The sequence below is a fragment of the Nicotiana tomentosiformis genome, chromosome 5 (genome assembly GCF_000390325.3).
Source record: "Nicotiana tomentosiformis chromosome 5, ASM39032v3, whole genome shotgun sequence".
NCBI lineage: Eukaryota > Viridiplantae > Streptophyta > Magnoliopsida > Solanales > Solanaceae > Nicotiana > Nicotiana tomentosiformis.
This window is the reverse complement of record NC_090816.1, coordinates 86,463,349-86,480,514: the sequence shown is the minus strand read 5'-3', so window position 1 is coordinate 86,480,514 and position 17,166 is coordinate 86,463,349. Positions and strand designations below refer to the sequence as shown.

At 36.3% G+C, this 17,166-nt stretch overlaps 1 protein-coding gene and 1 long non-coding RNA gene across 8 annotated transcripts; one reads left to right on the top strand and one right to left on the bottom strand.

Annotated features, from left to right (window-relative positions):
* Window positions 1–3,552: 3,552 nt before the first annotated feature.
* LOC104118391 (SKP1-like protein 21) lies at window positions 3,553–14,144 on the top strand. Of its 7 annotated transcripts, none has more exons than XM_018778260.3 (12): window positions 3,554–3,925; window positions 6,007–6,133; window positions 6,433–6,677; window positions 8,636–8,857; window positions 9,001–9,192; window positions 9,273–9,383; window positions 9,505–9,586; window positions 10,072–10,175; window positions 10,350–10,489; window positions 12,222–12,299; window positions 12,378–12,511; window positions 13,523–13,887. In XM_018778260.3, exons 3-12 carry the CDS (start codon window positions 6,642–6,644, stop codon window positions 13,540–13,542), a joined length of 1,119 nt encoding a protein of 372 aa, XP_018633776.1. In that variant the 5' UTR covers window positions 3,554–3,925; window positions 6,007–6,133; window positions 6,433–6,641; the 3' UTR covers window positions 13,543–13,887. The 7 variants fall into 7 exon arrangements, with proteins under 7 accessions (XP_009627937.1, XP_018633776.1, XP_033517734.1 ...); XM_033661843.2 differs by having other exon boundaries at window positions 6,007–6,158; XM_009629624.4 differs by lacking the exon at window positions 6,007–6,133.
* Window positions 10,254–17,116, bottom strand: LOC117273015 (uncharacterized). Its single transcript, XR_011407889.1, has 2 exons — window positions 16,680–17,116; window positions 10,254–10,425 (listed from the first exon to the last, which is right to left on the bottom strand). It is a non-coding gene; the product is annotated as an uncharacterized lncRNA (long non-coding RNA).
* Between the last annotated feature and the right edge of the window lie 50 nt (window positions 17,117–17,166).

The following is a 17,166-nucleotide window of genomic DNA, read 5'->3' as shown; positions in this document are numbered from 1 at the left end:
GACGTGATAAATTATTCATGCAATACAGTAGTAGCTTAAATTTTATTTATTATAGAAAATAATCTTGCACTTTTCGTGTTGCTCTCCTCCAGGTAATTCGTCTTGCAAATTAATTGCGTATCCCATAAAATGTTTCAGAACATCTGATTATCAATTATCTGTACATCTAAATTTTATATATTTTGGTATCTGCGAAATAACAGATCTTTATGGACTCATCGTGCGCATTTAGAGAAAAAGATAAAAGTTTCACTAATAGTATCATGATTGTAAGTGATCTAGATTTGGTTTGAGCTAAGCATCATTATGATCATATTTTACCTTATTTTTATCTTGAGTCTAAATTTTGTCTTACAGTCAACTAAAATTCTTACTGCGACTAGTTTCTTTACTAGTATTTCATTAGAGCTGAGTCACATATATAGTTTATCTACAGAAATAAAAAAAGAAACATATTCCTTTTTTTCTTTGGCAAAAATCGTATTAATCAATATTCGATTTATTGGTCTGAGGTTATATCACTTTTTATTTGTCCGAATTATTTTTTCTTTTTATCTAACTCACTGACTTTCTCTGTGTCGTCCGTAACATGTAAAGTTGGCTTATCGGCTATTGTAGGCTATTCTATGTTAAAAAAATCTTCCCTTTCTTTCCATAACAACTATTTATTCGCTGAGTTTATGAAAAGTAAAAGAAAGACAATAAAAAAACAATATCTTAGGATTTTACTGGAAATTCTTAAACCAAAAATATCTTTATGCGGTTTAGTTAATTACCACTGAATTTAGTTGTACGAAAAAAGCAATGACAATCTAAGATGACACTTGGCGAAGAAAAGGACAAAAAATCCAAGACGACACTTGGAGCATAATTGACCAACTCCTACTTTAAACTAGTGTGCAAATATCGAAAGTGACAAGTGATATTCATATATTTATTCTATAAAAAGTACAAATATTTTATTCTATACAAGTACAAATAATGACCAACTTACATCGGACAGCGACGATGGAAGTGGCCTGTTCTTCCCCTCCCCCACCCTCGGAGTACTGAAAATGATAATCCCTACGGAAAGATAGTTGTCTGCCATCCTAGACACCGTCTTATTGGCCCATGAAAATTATCTAAACCGAGCGGATCAAACCTTTCTTCTTCCTGCTCAAGCAGATGCCGAACCTCATTATTTAGCGGCTCTCCGAAGTCAGAGAGATGGGTGGGGGCCTTTTTGATAGGCGGGACAAAGCGCTTTCAATGGTGATGAAAGAAGGAAAAATGTCTGAACGGTCAATATATTCTTCTTGCTTACTCGCTCGGAAGACGGAGAGGAACTTAGAAGTCGGCAAAAAAAAGCTTTGAGTGCAGCCATGGATTCTTTTATAAGACTTCAAGAAATTTCGCAAAAAATCTCTCAGGTCGAAGAGGAGAAGTTTCGGAGCAACACAAAAATGAAATCAGATAGCCGCTTATATCACTTCTATCTAAAATATGTTTAATTTTTTAAAAATATTCTTTTAAAATTCAGCAAGTTTTGACAAGATTGAGATTGAATCTCCCATTGCATTTTTTTCCTTCTTCAAACCTTCGGGTAGGGGTGGACATCGATCGGTTCGCTTCGATTGTGAATATTATCGGTTCGGCATATCAGTTATTGGTTTATAAATATATTAAATCGATAATCAAACCGATAAGATATCGGTTATTGGGTATCGATTAATCGGTTATCGATCCTTATCTGTTCGGTTATCGAGTTACCTGATAAGAATAAAAAAATATCCAAAAATTTTATTTTTTTTATTATAGAAATCGTGATCATACTACTAAGAGAAAGAAACTGATTTTTTGCTCTTAAGAAAGAGGGATTAAATTTCAACTTAAGAAAAGAAAACTTTCTTTGCATTTGAAAATCCCAATGAATGATCTCAATTTTCAAAGTTATAAGTTAGTAGGAGTAAGGAATAAGACATTAAAAAATCTAATCTTACTAACCATCTCACTGCGGGCGGGCATAACTCACAGAAAAATAATAAAATCATAATCTTGTAAATAATAAAGAATCAGTGCAACAAAAGAGACAAATAGAAAAAATAAAAATTTGAACAATTAATTCTTTAAAGTTTAAACTAAGAATATTAACGGGAGATTAAGATGAGAAATTCAGAAAAGTTTAAAACTTACTCTAAGGATTAAGGTCTGAAGATGAAGAGTAAATGTCGAGAGAATTGAGAAAATGAGAGAATGAAGCCATAAGGTGGCTTTATATACTTAGTGGGTAAAATTATATTTTTTAAAGCTTACTGAGTTATCGGTTAAACTGTTAATAAAATTGGGCAAACTGAAACCCGAACCAATAACCCAATAGTCAAATAATATTAAACTGTTATCGAACTATTTAGCCAATAATCCGATATCGATAACCCAATAATATTTTATCGGTTCGGACTATCGGTTATACCCGATATATCCCCAGCTCTACCTTCGGATATATTGTTGGACTCTATCAAAAGCCTATAACTTCATACACGAAGGTATGGAGTTTTAAAAGTTAATGTTAAAATATACCTCTGGTTCTGAAGTTGCATCTGCCAAAATCTAACGTTAAACCTTGAGTATAAAGTTAGGTTTTGGCAGAACCCAACTTCATACCAATAGGTCTGAATTTGGAAACTTTAGAACCGCAATTTTCAACTTCGAATTTGTTTATCTTAAGTTAAAAATTTAATAAATTTTGATTATTCTTTAAATTAAATAAAAAATATTATACTATTTATGCACTTTACTCCACCCAACCCCATCATCCCAAACTATACAGGCAAACAAGCCAATAAAATCGTCCAAATTCAGTACATGTGTCAGATCATACTAATTTTTCATAATTAAGATATATGATTAAGGGGCAATAAGTTGCGGTGAATCTGGACCGCTATTGTAAAGTATTTTCCATAGTTGAATCGCACATTTTATATATCAAGATTTGTATCACTTATTCATAAGGAAAAAATTGATTCTTATTGTGTATCTTGTGAGTTGTTTAGATTCGTGAAGAAAATTATTGAAATGTCCCGTGTGATCCAATGATTATTAAAGTTCTTGCTGACCCTTGAGCTTGTGCTAGTAAAAAATAACAGAAACAACAACAATAACACAACCCAGTAAAATTTTATTAGTGGGGTCTGGGTAGGGTAGAATGTACGCAGACCTTGCCTTTACACCAAAAGGGTAAAAAGATTATTTCCGGGAGACCCTCGACTCAACAGAAGTGATAATAATATTAGAAAAGAATAAAAGAATAGATCTGTAACAATAAAAAAAAACCAAAAAAATAATATAAGTATCGTAAGAGAAAGCAAATAAGTGGAAGGGCAATAACACAATACTATGCAAAATAAAAAAATAGCGTGAGTATAACATAAATCGCTAACCGTCTCAGACAAAACTCTATCAAATTGTCCGGTACAAAGAGTAAAAACGCTCGACTAGACCCTAAGCTACCAACCTATGCTCGACCTCCACACTATAAAATTATTGAATTGCACGCAATCCGAGTCGAAACATTGAATCATAGCATGTATCCTGTAAATAATATTTTCCCAGCCACCATAGCCAAAGAGCTCTAACCACTATCCACGTGAGAATTGGGTGAATTACAATTGGCAGTCACGTGCTAAGAACACAATTACCAGAAGGAAAAAAAAAAAGAAGCAGAAATAGAAATATAGAATTACACTATCCCTTAGTTTCCATTTCGGAAATCAAACGGAAGCCTGATAAACGCAAGAAAAATTTCCTTTCTTTCCCCCTTTTCTTCTTGCTACCTGCAAAACCCTAGCTCTCCCTCCATTTTTTCTTCATCATTTTTCTTATCTCTTGTTTTTATTGCTCTGTATTTACCAGCTTCCTTCTGTGACGCAATTAATTATTACGTCAGGTATGCGCATCTGTTCATTTTTAATTTCGTTTTATGGCTCAATTTCCCAAGTAATTAGCTGATAAGCACTTGTTATAAGCTCAAATCTTGGATTCTTATTGTTTCTTTTTTTTTTTTTCAATTGTAATTTGTTAATTAAATGACTACCCATTTCCCTTAATTGGTTACCTTTATGATTAAATATGCCTCATTCCTTGGGACTAATTTGAAGGTTACAACCCATTTCCGTTTCGTGCTTTATTTTCTAGGGAATACTTTATTATCATCTTAGTATTTCCCGCTTATTCTGGAATGAACCGGGTCCAATGGAGCTAAAGAGATATTTTTTAATGATGGTAGTATCCAGCCAGCTTGAGTGCACCCGACTATTCCACCGGGTATCTGCTATCTCGCTCCAGTATAGGTACCGGCTAACTCTACCCACCAAGACTTAGGCATATGGGAAGGATATTGAGGATTCATATAGCCGACCTTAACTAGTTTGCGATTGATGGGTAGTAGTAGTTGTTAGTGGTCTGTTACAGGGCAGATGTAAGGGGTGGTAATTGGGTTGGGAATTTATTGGCTGATTGGTGTTACCCGATAGGATTTAGAAATGACTGCTAGGTGGATGATGTTGCCAGCATTTGAATTCTCGAATACATGATTGAGGTTTTAGTATTGGCCTTTATGTAGTTTGTGTACGATTACGAGATATGTAGAATGTCAAAGGAAATTCTTGAATAGAATGTGAATCCTATTCATCCATTAGCTGCCGAAGGATATTATGGCAGGAGAATTCATCCACTTCAGATGCTCAATATTAATTATCCAATAGTCCTAGTTGGTTTAATTTTTTTTATTTTGGAAAAGCAAAAAAACGAAAGTCCCAGTTGGTTTAGTTGTTTACTTCCTTGAAACTTCAATTTTGTTCCTTTAGTTTGATTCCTCTTTGCATTGGTATGAACAAGTATGTGTATCTTTTATTCTAGAAAATACAAATAAAAAGAAGAAAACCGGAAGTTACAAAACCCTTTTAAAGTCTCTTCCTGTCCCTTCTCTCTTTGATAACTATGAAATGGATCCCATTTGAAGTCTTTCAGAGGCTTCTGTATTTGGTCTAGCAGTTTCACTCGTTATAACTTGTTGCCTAAGACAACTTATTGCAGCTTGTCAAACATACATACATACATACATATATATATTTCAACCGAGATTGTCTCTGCTTCTTAGGCACATGAGGAAGTGGCCTAACATCTTTTCAATTGAAATCCCAATCAAAGACAAGTTTTACCAAGGTCAGGATCTGAAAGAGAGGATTCACTTTCCGAAATTCCAAGTGACATGATTTCTCCTCCAGAAGCTAAAGTTGAATGATCGAAGTCTCCTTTAGGTTCAATCGAAGAGATCGAAGCGAAGTCATCAATTCAATCATTTGAATGGTCTCCCCTAAGATTGACCTCTTTTCCAAATAAGCCGAATCTCGATACCACATTCATCAAAAAGATATGGCCATCTCTCTAGGTTGCACAACCCCTTTAGATCGTTCTATTCGTGCTTGAAAAACGACCCTATTGCTCCAAACATATACATATGTATATATACACACATGCGCGCATTTATTTGCATGCCCCCTGTTGGAATCGTTGAGGTGTGCACAAGATGGCACCACCGTTGTCAATCAATATAAATAACAACAACTACTACTACTAGACATCAAAATAAAAAACAAAAAAATACTTGCATGCTTCCCACGACCTCCAGACACCCTAAAGAACATGCATTACACAAAAAACAAATGTTTTTACCCTTCATCTGAAAATGGCCCTTGCTAGCTGCTGGAATACTTCTTTGTGAAGTCCCTTACTGTATAAAAGAACTTAACATATGATTAAGGTTTCTTCTGGGTTATGAGATTTGGCATGGTCAAATTCATGGCATGAATATACTCAGAGATCGCACAAATGTGAGAATGTGAGCGAGCTTTGCGTATTCAAGTGTCCCAAAATTCCTTTCGGTTATCTATGCTCCAATGGCACGTAAGTGGATTGGGCAATGGGAGAACGTGCAAAATATCTAAAATTTCCTTGTGGTTGTATTAGGAGGACAGAATGAGAAGCAATTGATAGTCGACGGCTTTGTTTTTAAACTCTGAGAGGAGGGGATGTGAAGAAACTGAAATGGGCTAACATATTATATGCGCATGTGGAACGTTTAAAGAAATTCCTGGTATAATTAGCTTCTAACGAGCGGAGTAAGTTTCCATATGACAAGAAGTCATCTATGTTCTAAATTTCATATCCCTAATTATCTTCATTATTTGAATGTTTTGAAGATACACAAAAGAGTGATCAAAGTGATTTTCCATTATTTTTTGTTACTCTTGTTCAACTGCTGCCTTCCTTCTGAGTTCTTATTAATCTGTTGGGTGTGTGTGTACTTATGTCATGTATGTTCATGTTGGGAAAGCTTCATTGATTGCTAAAGTATGTAATCTTGGTCAACTTGCTGTTCTCATCTTTGTACAGAGCTTCCAAACTGATGAAATCATCTTGTTGAAGATGCATTTTGTCTTGTTGGAATTTAGAGAGGGTTACTTTGTGAAGGGTTTGCGGTCTGTGTCTGACAACTTTCTTTTGAAGAGAAGAAAGCTTAGCCTATTTCCATTTCATCAGCACTTTTAAGGTTGCTTTAGTTTGCAAAGGCCCATAAATAATCTTGCCAGTTTGATCTCCTCATGTTAGAAGGCCGTATGGCGGTCGTCAAACCAGAGGTATGTAATGTAGAACAGAGTTTATGTTCAATGGCTACATGACGCCATTATTATATTTATATTGGAGACGAGTTATGTTAATGTTTTCACCTCTGCTAATCTCTAACCTCTTCTGGCTCTTTTTTATCTGTTGCTATATTTGGGTTTTAGGGTTGCACTTACTTGAGCCATGAGTTGCTTTGAGTTGGGGAATAGTTGTTGTTTTGTATTAAGACGATCCAATAGTTTTGTGAGCTTCACTTTAAATTAAAATTGATATTGCTTGAAGAGGAATTGTGTTTCTTAGCTTAATGCAGTGTTTTGGATAGCGTGCGGCGACAAATAGCGACGAGGGCCCGCTTCACTGAGGCGAGAGGCACGCAACGAAGCGCTCGCCTTTTTGCTGTGAAGCGACAATTTATACAAAAACATAAAATATTATATACATATAACTAAAAACTCAATAACAATAATATATTAATAAATATCATTCAAAAATTAATTGCGGATCTTGATGAGCCTTGTATAGCATAATTCCAAGCTATATCATTTCGTTTATTACTATCGGATGACGCCATTTCAACGTTGTTTTATGGGGAAAAAATTATCAAGTCAATATGCAATTAATTCTACTCAATAAGACTATAAATCTATAATTGAAAAAAACAGAGCAACAAATTAATAAAGCTACTGCCTCTACTCGATTTTGAAAAACAGAGCAACAAAAAAAAATGAAGCTACTACCTGACTGCCTCTGCTCGATTTTGAAAAGCAGAGCAACAAAAAAAAATACAGCTACTGCCTTTGCTCGATTTTGAAAAACAGAGCAACAAATTGAAAAATAAGAGCTGAAAGAGATGATGGAAGAAACAGAGCAAAAAACCCAAAAACTGAGCAAAGAAAGAAAGAAGAAGAAAAACAGAGCAAAGAAAGAAGAAGAAAAACAGAGCTGAAAGAGATGATGGAAGAAAGAAAAACAGAGCTGGGCTGAAAGAGAAGAAAAACAGAGCTGAAAGAATAAGAAAAACAACGATCACTGAAGAAGAAAGAAGAAAGAAGAAAGAAGAAAGAAGAAAGAAGAAGAAAAAGAAAAAAGAAGACCGCAATGGTGGTCGACCAGAAGAAGAAGAAAGTAGAAGAAGAAAGGAGAAGAAGAAGAAAAGAAAAGAAAGAAACATACCTGGTGAAAAAGGGGTTGCTGATGGCTGACGATGGAAGAAGAAGAAGAAGAAGATGTGAACTCAAGCCCTAATTTTGTCGCTGAAGAAGAACCGGAGAAGAAGGATCGCTGCTCGTAAGAAGTGATTTCACCCAAGTCCTAATTGCGACTTAAGTGCCTTTTTCTTTTCTTTTTTTAAAATAGCGACGCTACGCTCGCTTCTCGCCACACTGTCGCCTCTCGCTACACAAGCAGAGGCGACCGCTATTTTGAATCGCAACGCAACAGGCCCTCTGTAGCGACACACGCTCGCCTCGCATCGCTACACGCTTTTAGCGCTGTAGCGAGCGCTATTTATAACACTGGCTTAATGATGTCATGTTGTTTTACACCAGAAATAATTAGATAGAACAATGCACTTGAACGTTTTGCTTCACATTATCCAACTTGAAAGTCAATACTATATAGCTTGAAATGCTGGCTTATTGGCATGACTGACTATAGTAGCCTTGAAGCTTTTTTTTCTTCTTTTTGTTAGGGTCTGACCGTTCTTGTTTGCTTGCATGAAATGCGTAGGTGGATCATCCATTTTCTCATTGAAAAACACTATTATTTCTTTGAGTATTGAATGTACGTAACGACTGTGGAATGGCCAAAATCCATTTTGTATGGGAATATAATGTGTTTTAACCTTTTTTTAAAGTCCAAGGTGTGAGTAGATCCTTATTGCATTTCTGTTGCTTTCTATATTACACTATTCAAAGCTGTCGCTATTTTGCATTATCCGCTTTTGTAATCGCTTTGTGGTTCATTGGTTAAGATGAAGTCCTACATTTGGCTCCAAACTGCTGATGGATCGATCCAACAAGTAGAGGAAGAGGTTGCCATGTTTTGCCCAATGATATGCAGAGAAGTACTTCAAACTGGCACAGGATCCTCGAAAAATTGTGCAATATCACTTCCTCAACGAGTCAATGCTGCTATTCTGGGCTTAATACTGGATTATTGTCGGTTTCATCAAGTTCCTGGCCGTTCTAATAAGGTCAGTTCTCTGTTTCCTTGTTGTAACAGTGCAGTGCCTCCCAGAAAGTGAAGGATTTTCGGTTTGCCTGTGCCATGTGCATGGTTTATGTGACATTTTTTTTTATTTTTAAAATTTGAGTGTAATGGATGTCTTTTATGTAGGAGCGCAAGACTTTTGATGAAAAGTTCATCCGGTTAGATACCAAGAAGTTATGTGAGCTGACATCTGCTGCTGACAGCCTTCAACTGAGGCCTCTGGTTGACCTTACAAGTCGTGCACTTGCTCGGATGATTGAAGGCAAAACTCCCGAGGAAATACGTGAAACTTTTCATTTACCTGATGATCTAACAGAGGTCCTTATTATGGCAGAAAATATTTGTAGCCCTCTCTCCATATTGTTGGTGTTTCTCACTTGGAAATGGTTTATCATTAGGAGGAGAAGTTGGAACCTTTGAGAAATATGACCGATGATCCACGCATACGCCTTCTCAATCGACTTTATGCAAGGAAAAGGAAAGAATTAAAAGAAAGAGAGAAATTAAAGGTACTTTAAGATCTGGCTCTTGTGCTTGTATCTTGGCCGTGGTTGCTTGATGCTACTTGATGAATTTTTGTGTATGCACTCTGATTTTGCTTTATTTCCTTTCCTCTTTATGTATTTCCAGAATGTTGAGGTAGAAGAAGAGCAGCATGTGGATGAACGATCAGTTGATGATCTTCTTTCGTTCATAAATGGGGAAGATGAAGGTAAGATTAAGACTTAGTTAACACCCTATATTTTCACTGTAGGGTTGCTCTGCTTTCTGCATGTTGCATTACTAAAATAATTGAACTGTTTTGCATGCCTATAATCTGCATATTACCCAGAATTATGTTTTGGTGAAGTTGCATTTTGGCTGCCTGACCTGACCCCATTATATGTGTGTGTGTATAAAACATATACATATATATAACTCGTAGCTTTAGATCATTATGTCTCAGGTTTTATATTGTGGTTTGTGATGCTTGTTCTGGAAAGGTTAAGAAAATAATGTGGAATCTACCATGACTATCGATCAGTCTTATAAGTTATATTTTTTGTGTATTATTTGCTGCTCTATAATCAGATCCATAATTTCTATGGTGACTCAACCCTTCTGATGGTATAGTGTAACTTTTATAGCCTCTTTTGGGTTATTCTTTGAGTTTGATTATCATACTTACAATTTTGAGCTTGGTGGTCTATTTTGCAGATTCTAAGGGTGTAAGAACAACAAAGAGTAAAAAGAAAAATAGGAGGAGAAAAGAACAAGCTAGAAATTCCTCAACAAATAATGAAACTGGTAACCATAATCAGGTTAGCACCTGTTGAGCTATGGGATTTTCTCTTCTTTGCATTTTCGTTTTTGGTCGATATGTGTGTGTGTGTTTGGGGGGGGGGGGGGGGGGGGGGCACACAGAGTTGCTTCTAAGTGTCTTTGCTTTTTTCACTTTGACATTTGTTGGCTTGACTGGTGCTGTTGGTACGCAGGAATCTAGCTTTCCTGCATCTAGCTGCCTGAATGGTGATGTTCCTTCTCCAAGTAAACCTTCTGATCTGCAAGACCCTGCATTTGATGAAGGCGATATTGACGACGAATTAGATCCTGTAATGAAGGAAGAAATTGACAGGTTTGATTATCTACTTAGGTTGTTGTCCACTGATCAAGTTACATTATTGTCTCTGTAGATGGATATGTGTAAAAGACCATATGAGGTGATTGTAGTTACTTACAACTTATTGAATGAATTGTGTTCTTCGTGAGAGGCACCCAAGGTTGTGGCCTAGTAGTCAACGAAGTGGGTGAAAACTTTGGATTCCAAGGTTCAAATCCCAACAGAGACAAAACATTAGGTTATTTCTTCCCATCTGCTAAGCCTAAGTGGATAGAGTTACACGGTACTTGTGCTTGTGGGAGGTATTATGTATGGTGAAATAATCGAGGTGTGCCCAAGTTGGCACAGATACCACCATCATAAAAAGTTCTTTCAGAGTGGTTGTATTGAGCTGCTATTATTTCCTTGGTGAAAGGATTTCTTTTTTGGGTAATTAGTTACCCTGTGTGTTGATACAATCTTTTTACTCCTGAAAAGCAGTTCTTTTCTTTTCCTCCTCCTCTTCTCCTGGATCGTGCTATTCAAGGGAAACCTCGTTGCAGTGGCTTCTGCCGAGGCTGCATGCAAGTGTGGTCTGGCCCTTCCCTGGACCCCGCACATAGCCGGAGCTTAGTGCACCGGCTGCCCTTTTTTTTCCCTTGATAACCGAGAAATCCTCGAGACCAGTGGCGCACGGTTCAAAGCTCGATGTATGATGGGCCCGCCCCTCTACTCTTATCTGCTTAAATAACAAGCTTTTTGCCTGCGCCAGGATTTGAACCCGTGATGTGTGCCTAACCCACACATCACGCATTGCACTCTTACCACTAGACTGAAGCCCTAGGAGCCTGCATGCAAGTGTTAAGAACCATACTTTAATCATTCATTAATTGTTAATGCATATCCATGCATATTGGAGAGTTTTTGCCTGCGATATAGCTTCCCTTGTCAAAATTCTGGATCGTAACCTTGAATCTAGTACCTCCAGAAGCAAAATCGATTTTTTGGCTAGTCTTCATTTGAAAAAAAAGAACTGAGAAAAAGTGAAATAGACAGAAACTTCTTACCTATTTTTATTACTTAGTCTTTTCCTCATCTGACATTCATTTCTTACCTAAGCTTCATACCCCTTTTCTTCTTTTCTAGACTTTGTGCAAAGTTGGATTTAGCATTTTAGTGTTCCGACCCTTCCCCAGACCCCGCGCATAGCGGGAGCTTAGTGCACCGGGCTGCCCTTTTAGTGTTGTATTTAGCTGTTATAAACTTTAAACAGAGTAACCCTACAGCTATAATCAGCAGATAGCAATGGAAAAGACATTATAGTGTTAGCATGTTTCTAGCTGGAATCTGATTACAGATTGGAGTTAATGGTTAAATTTGAATCAATATAGAATTATCATTTTATCCTCATTGGTCTTGTGTTGATAGAATCTCCAAATATTTAATGATGATTGCTACTTTTAATTTGTGCAAGAAGAAGAAGTTCCATATGAATTCTGTAACCGCAGAGGGGATTGTTTCTATTTCTGGGAGCTCATCTTACCTTACATTTTAACAAACAAAAAAAATTGCAAGTAAAATCATGTCATACCAATATATCTTATTTCATTGACTAAAATAAGGGATGACAAAAGAAAATAAATCTACTCTCTTATCAAGGAAAAAAAGAGAAGAAATGTACATACAAATGTAAGAAGAAAATGTTTTTCACGTCATCACAGATGCAGGGAAAATTGAACATAGTTTTATATATTGATTCATCACACAGGGACCATCCAGTTATTTCCCCCTCCCCAGTGGCCATCAAACCCTTCATGCCAGCATGGGCTGCTGTGGCTTTTTTAGGGCAAGCACCTCTTAACTTGTCATACGATTAGATATGTCATGTACTGTAGATACTTGATTTTGAATTTCTATATCGCAGGGAGGTTGAGGATTTTGCTAGGAGACTGAACTCTGTTTGGCCAGAAAGAATGCAGGAGATTTTGTCTTTTGGTCAAGAGAGGAGGCCTGTACCAGTATCTGTGAATGGGAATGATTCCCTAAAGAGATATACAGGTAGGATTTCTTTTATATATATAAAACAGGATATGGTTACCTTGTTATTCTGAACTAAGAAAAGTGCAAGTTGAATCAATATCACACTGAATAATCTTTGCTGAAGTGAAGTGGAATGTACTTAACAAATCATAATAGAGTAGAGCATGTCATGGAGACTTTTTATCTTTAAACAACAGAAACTAGCAGAGAGGAAGTTTCTGAGAAATTGTGTTAAACTATAGAAATTTCGTCATAAAAGCATATGAAAGTATGAAACTTGATTTACTTTTTCACTTCCGCGATAATATGAGGCATTAGGATAGCAAATTGAAAGATGAAACTGGAACAAATACCCAGTAGTTTAAGAACTGGCTCCAGATTATGAGGTAAGATTTTGCTAAGTTTGCAGTTCTACTAGTAAACTAAATATTCCTTGTGTCAAACTCGCTTTTGTTAATGTTGACCAATTTCTGTTTTCACACAGCAAGGTTTGCACTGGTTTGTCAGGGACTCATTAAACCATCTACTAGGATTACATGTTCTAGTTCAAAAGGCTAAAGCATAGACTTCTTGCTGCAGCTGGCTTCATCTAGCCATTGATTTTTTTATGGCTCCTTAAAATTTCTCCCTCTATGCATAGAGGGAAGTATCCTATTTGTCGCCTTGTCATGTCACACCTGGGAGCTTAGTTCTATTACTTGTTAATCTGCTTCAAGAGCAGAAGAAGCCTAGGGTGTATAGTTTTGTTGGCTATGTTCTGGTTGTAACTACCAAAATTAATGGTTATCAGATCACATTTTATCTCGAATGCAATAAAAAAGAAAACAACAGAAGAACGAAATAAATAAACATGATGTTACTTGGTAAAAGTAAGGTCCTCTCCTGAATAAAAGAACAAGAAACGTTTGGGGTGGTTGGAGCAGCTAACTAAGTAGAGCTTGCCTTCAATTTCTTGTTGGAGGATCCTCTGAAAGAGCTGGCTTGTTCTGGAAGCTTTATTTGTCTCATGGGGTATCTGAATCTTTTTAGCAGGTTTGGATGGGAGATAATGGTTCAAATGGTGGATGATGAATCTTTTGGATTCAGTCGAGCTTAACATGCCAGCTTTCTGTGTCTACTGTTGCCACTAAAGACGGTAACAATTCAGTGTTTATTGCTTGTAAAATTCATTCCACTTGTCGAGCTGCCAAAAGTGATTTCTAATCCTGGGGAAATGACCTGAATGGCTGAAGTTTATGGGAATTTCGAGATACAAGGAAAGTCTCTGTTGTATGTGGTTTCATGGTAACCACCATTTCATTTGTCCTGCATTTCCAAATACAAGTTCCAATTTTGCAAAATTTTCCCAATCTTAGATTTGTTTTCCTATTCTTTAATAAGTTAGTTCAAATTAAGCTGTGTTAATTTTTCACTCATTCTTTTTTTTTTTTGGGGGGGGGGGGGGGGGGGGGTTTCAATTTAATGTTTCTTGGGTCTTTCCCGCGGCATGAGGAATATAATATGAGCATTTTTGCCATGAAATGGCTTAAGTGCTTGTGGGTTCTATGCTTCAATTCCGTATCATTATGTCGTGTTAATGTGTATGTAAATTTTGTACCTTTGTTATTTCTTATTGATATTAAATTTAGTGGATCAAGTTTCCTCTTCTTGAGATGGTATTATCTTGTTTTTGGCTTTTTTCTGCAACTGTAATAGTGGCTGACCTGACTTGCGCTTTTCCTGAGAAACTGACCAGAATTTTAGAGCTTATACTAGCAAAGCTACCGGCTGTTCCACTTCTAACTCACTTACAAGTTTGCTCTTTCACTTACTTACAGAAAGGTAATTATCGATTTGTGAGCTCTAGCAAACAATTTTAACAGCTTTGATTTATTATCGCACCTAAATACCGACACTACGTGTCAATCTCAAACTAGTTGGAATTAATTAATAAATCTTCAATATCTATGTTGCTCGGTTTGGGCTTGTTTTGTATCCAAATGCAATAATTTATAATTTGTTTAGGACAAATTAAAAATTTCTCTAACTATGGATATTCTGAGTCTCACACTTACTCCTACGTTTTCACACAACTTTTACTCAAACTAAAGAGCCTCTTATCAAATATCAATTTTACTACACAGACTTTAAAACAAATATTCTCCATGTTATTTTAGGATCTACATTGTTCATTTTCTAAACCTTCCAGAGTGATGGAGTTATAATTACTGACTGATATAGGTCTACTGACTTAATTATTTTAGACAACCTTTTCCCATTTGTTCGAAGTGAATTGTTTGCACATCCATCTTAACTATCGAATTCTGCAACATCTATGTCATGGATATGTTAAACCCTAGAAGCTTAACATTCATTCTCTATATAAAATTTTATCTTTCTAAAGATCCCATCTAATTGTAAATCAAAATCATGTTACCAGTTTGGAATTTTATATAACAGTAACTAACCTTTGTAACTCTACTGGCTTAATGAAAATATATAGTCATAATAATCTCCACGCTATTCCAAGCAAAACAATCATATAGTTACACAATCTCCCCAACTCCCGAATCCAATGCCACCAGCTGCTTCTCCTATTAGAGGAAACCGAGTGAAAAAGATGTTCTAGCCAGCAACAAGGTGACACAAACTGACGAGCCAATATATGAGAGCTGTTTGTATACGTGTGCGTGGGTGAAGCTAGGGGGACACAAGGGATTCAAAATTGTTTTTAATATATATATATATATATATATATATATATATATATATATATATATGTAGATGTTGAATTTTCTTAGTTTTTTTATGTTTTACTACTTTATATTTTGAATCTACTTAGTGAAGCCAAGACCCAAATAAGAACAGTAAGGAGACTCAGGACACTTCCCAATCATAATGGGGTTGCACTAGGGATCAACTCTTAGCCCGTTTTTTTATTTGTCATGGTAATAGATGAATTCACACAACATATTCAAGGTGAGGTACCATGGTGTATGTTATTTGCAGATGACATAGTACTGATTGACGAGACACCCGGCGGAGTTAATGCTAGATTGGTTTGAAGAGAAACCCTAGTGTCTAAAGGTTTCAGGTTGAGCAGGACTAAAATTTAGTACTTGGAGTGCAAGTTCAATGACATATGAGGCGGATGAGAAAGTAAGGATTGATACACAAGTCATCCCCATGAGAGGGAGCTTCAAGTGTCTTGGGTTAATAATCCGGGATGGATGAAATGGAAGCTAACATCCTGTGTCCTATGTGATAAGAATGTGCCGTCAAAACTTAAAGCTAAGTTCTATAGAGTGGATATTAGACCAACTATGTTGCATGGGGCAGAGTGTTGGTCAGTCAAGAACTCACACGTTTAGAAGATGAAAGTAGCAAAAATGAGGATACTTAGATAGATGTGCAAGCATACTAGCAGGAGAGATAAAATTAGGAACGAAGATATACAGTGAAAGGTGGAAGTGATCTCTATAGTGGACAAGATAAGGGAAACGAGGCTGAGATGATTCAGACATGTGAAGAGGAGGAGCACAAATGCCCCAATGAGGAGGTGCGAGAGGTTGGCAACGATAGGTCTAAGAAGAGGCAGAGGTAGTACGAAAAAGAATTGGAAAGAAGTGATTAGAATGGACATGACACATCTTCAGCTCACCAAGGACATGAGCCTAGATAGGAGAGCATGAAGGTCGATGAATAGGGGAAAATGTTAGTAGGTAGTCGAGCGATTTCTCTCTTTTCTGTGGGAGAGCATGGTTCTAGTTTAGAGCACCTTATGTGCTCTCTATTCTCTTTACTAATATTTATTATTATTATTATTATTATTATTATTATTATTATTCTATTATTATCTTATTCTTCAATTGTATTACTACCGCTTTTTATTTTGCTTTGGTTATCGTACTATCTGATGTCAATACTTTTCTTTTTTTTAATATTTTTGCCATAGCTTCTTTATTCACTTATTTTTCAAATTTATATTGACAATATTTTTTTTGAGCCAGGGGTTTATAGGAAATAAGCTCTCAACCTCAGATAAGGTAAGGGTAAGGTCTGTATATACTCTACATTCTACCTACTTGTGAGGTCACACCGGATATATATATATTGTTATGGTTGTTTAGTGAAAATTCTGGCTCCACGTGCACGGTCTAACACATGTATCATGGGAAAGCAAATCATATTGAGAAAAGACACGTACCTCTCAAAACACGTGCCGGTAATGCATGATCCGAGGTTCAAAACAGCGATTATATATGAAACTGTGGAACAACACAGACGTTAAATCAGTAAGTATCCTCTGGACTACTTTGGACATTATCTTTGAGTTTAAGGTATATCTTGAAGGCCAAGGGCAGAAATACATTATACAGGCAACAAGAAACCTAGTAAATTGAAGCACCAAACAGTACAAAAGTTTGATGAATTCAGTGGCAGTTAACATTCAGTATCCCGATCCCGAGGAGGGAGGAGTATAAATTGTACTATTGAACATGAGGATAGTAATACGCTGGGATCAGGAATGTTTGCGAGTTTTATCTTTTCCCTTTCCATAATCATCTCTTTCGGATCTGTCTTTTAGTCAAATTGCCTGAGGCTACTTATAAAGAGGCATCTCATTTGGCAAACTAGTGGTGACAGTAATTAATTAGCTCGCCTTTTAATTTGTAACCTAATTAATTAATCAC

Excerpts from the sequence above, each read along its gene's own strand:
- LOC104118391 (XM_009629624.4), top strand. The coding sequence starts at position 6,642 with ATGTTAGAAGGCCGTATGGCGGTCGTCAAACCAGAG. Across the intron at positions 9,587-10,071 it reads CATAAATGGGGAAGATGAAG|ATTCTAAGGGTGTAAGAACA; the intron begins GTAAGATTAAGA and ends TCTATTTTGCAG. Across the intron at positions 12,512-13,522 it reads TTCCCTAAAGAGATATACAG|CAGGTTTGGATGGGAGATAA; the intron begins GTAGGATTTCTT and ends GAATCTTTTTAG.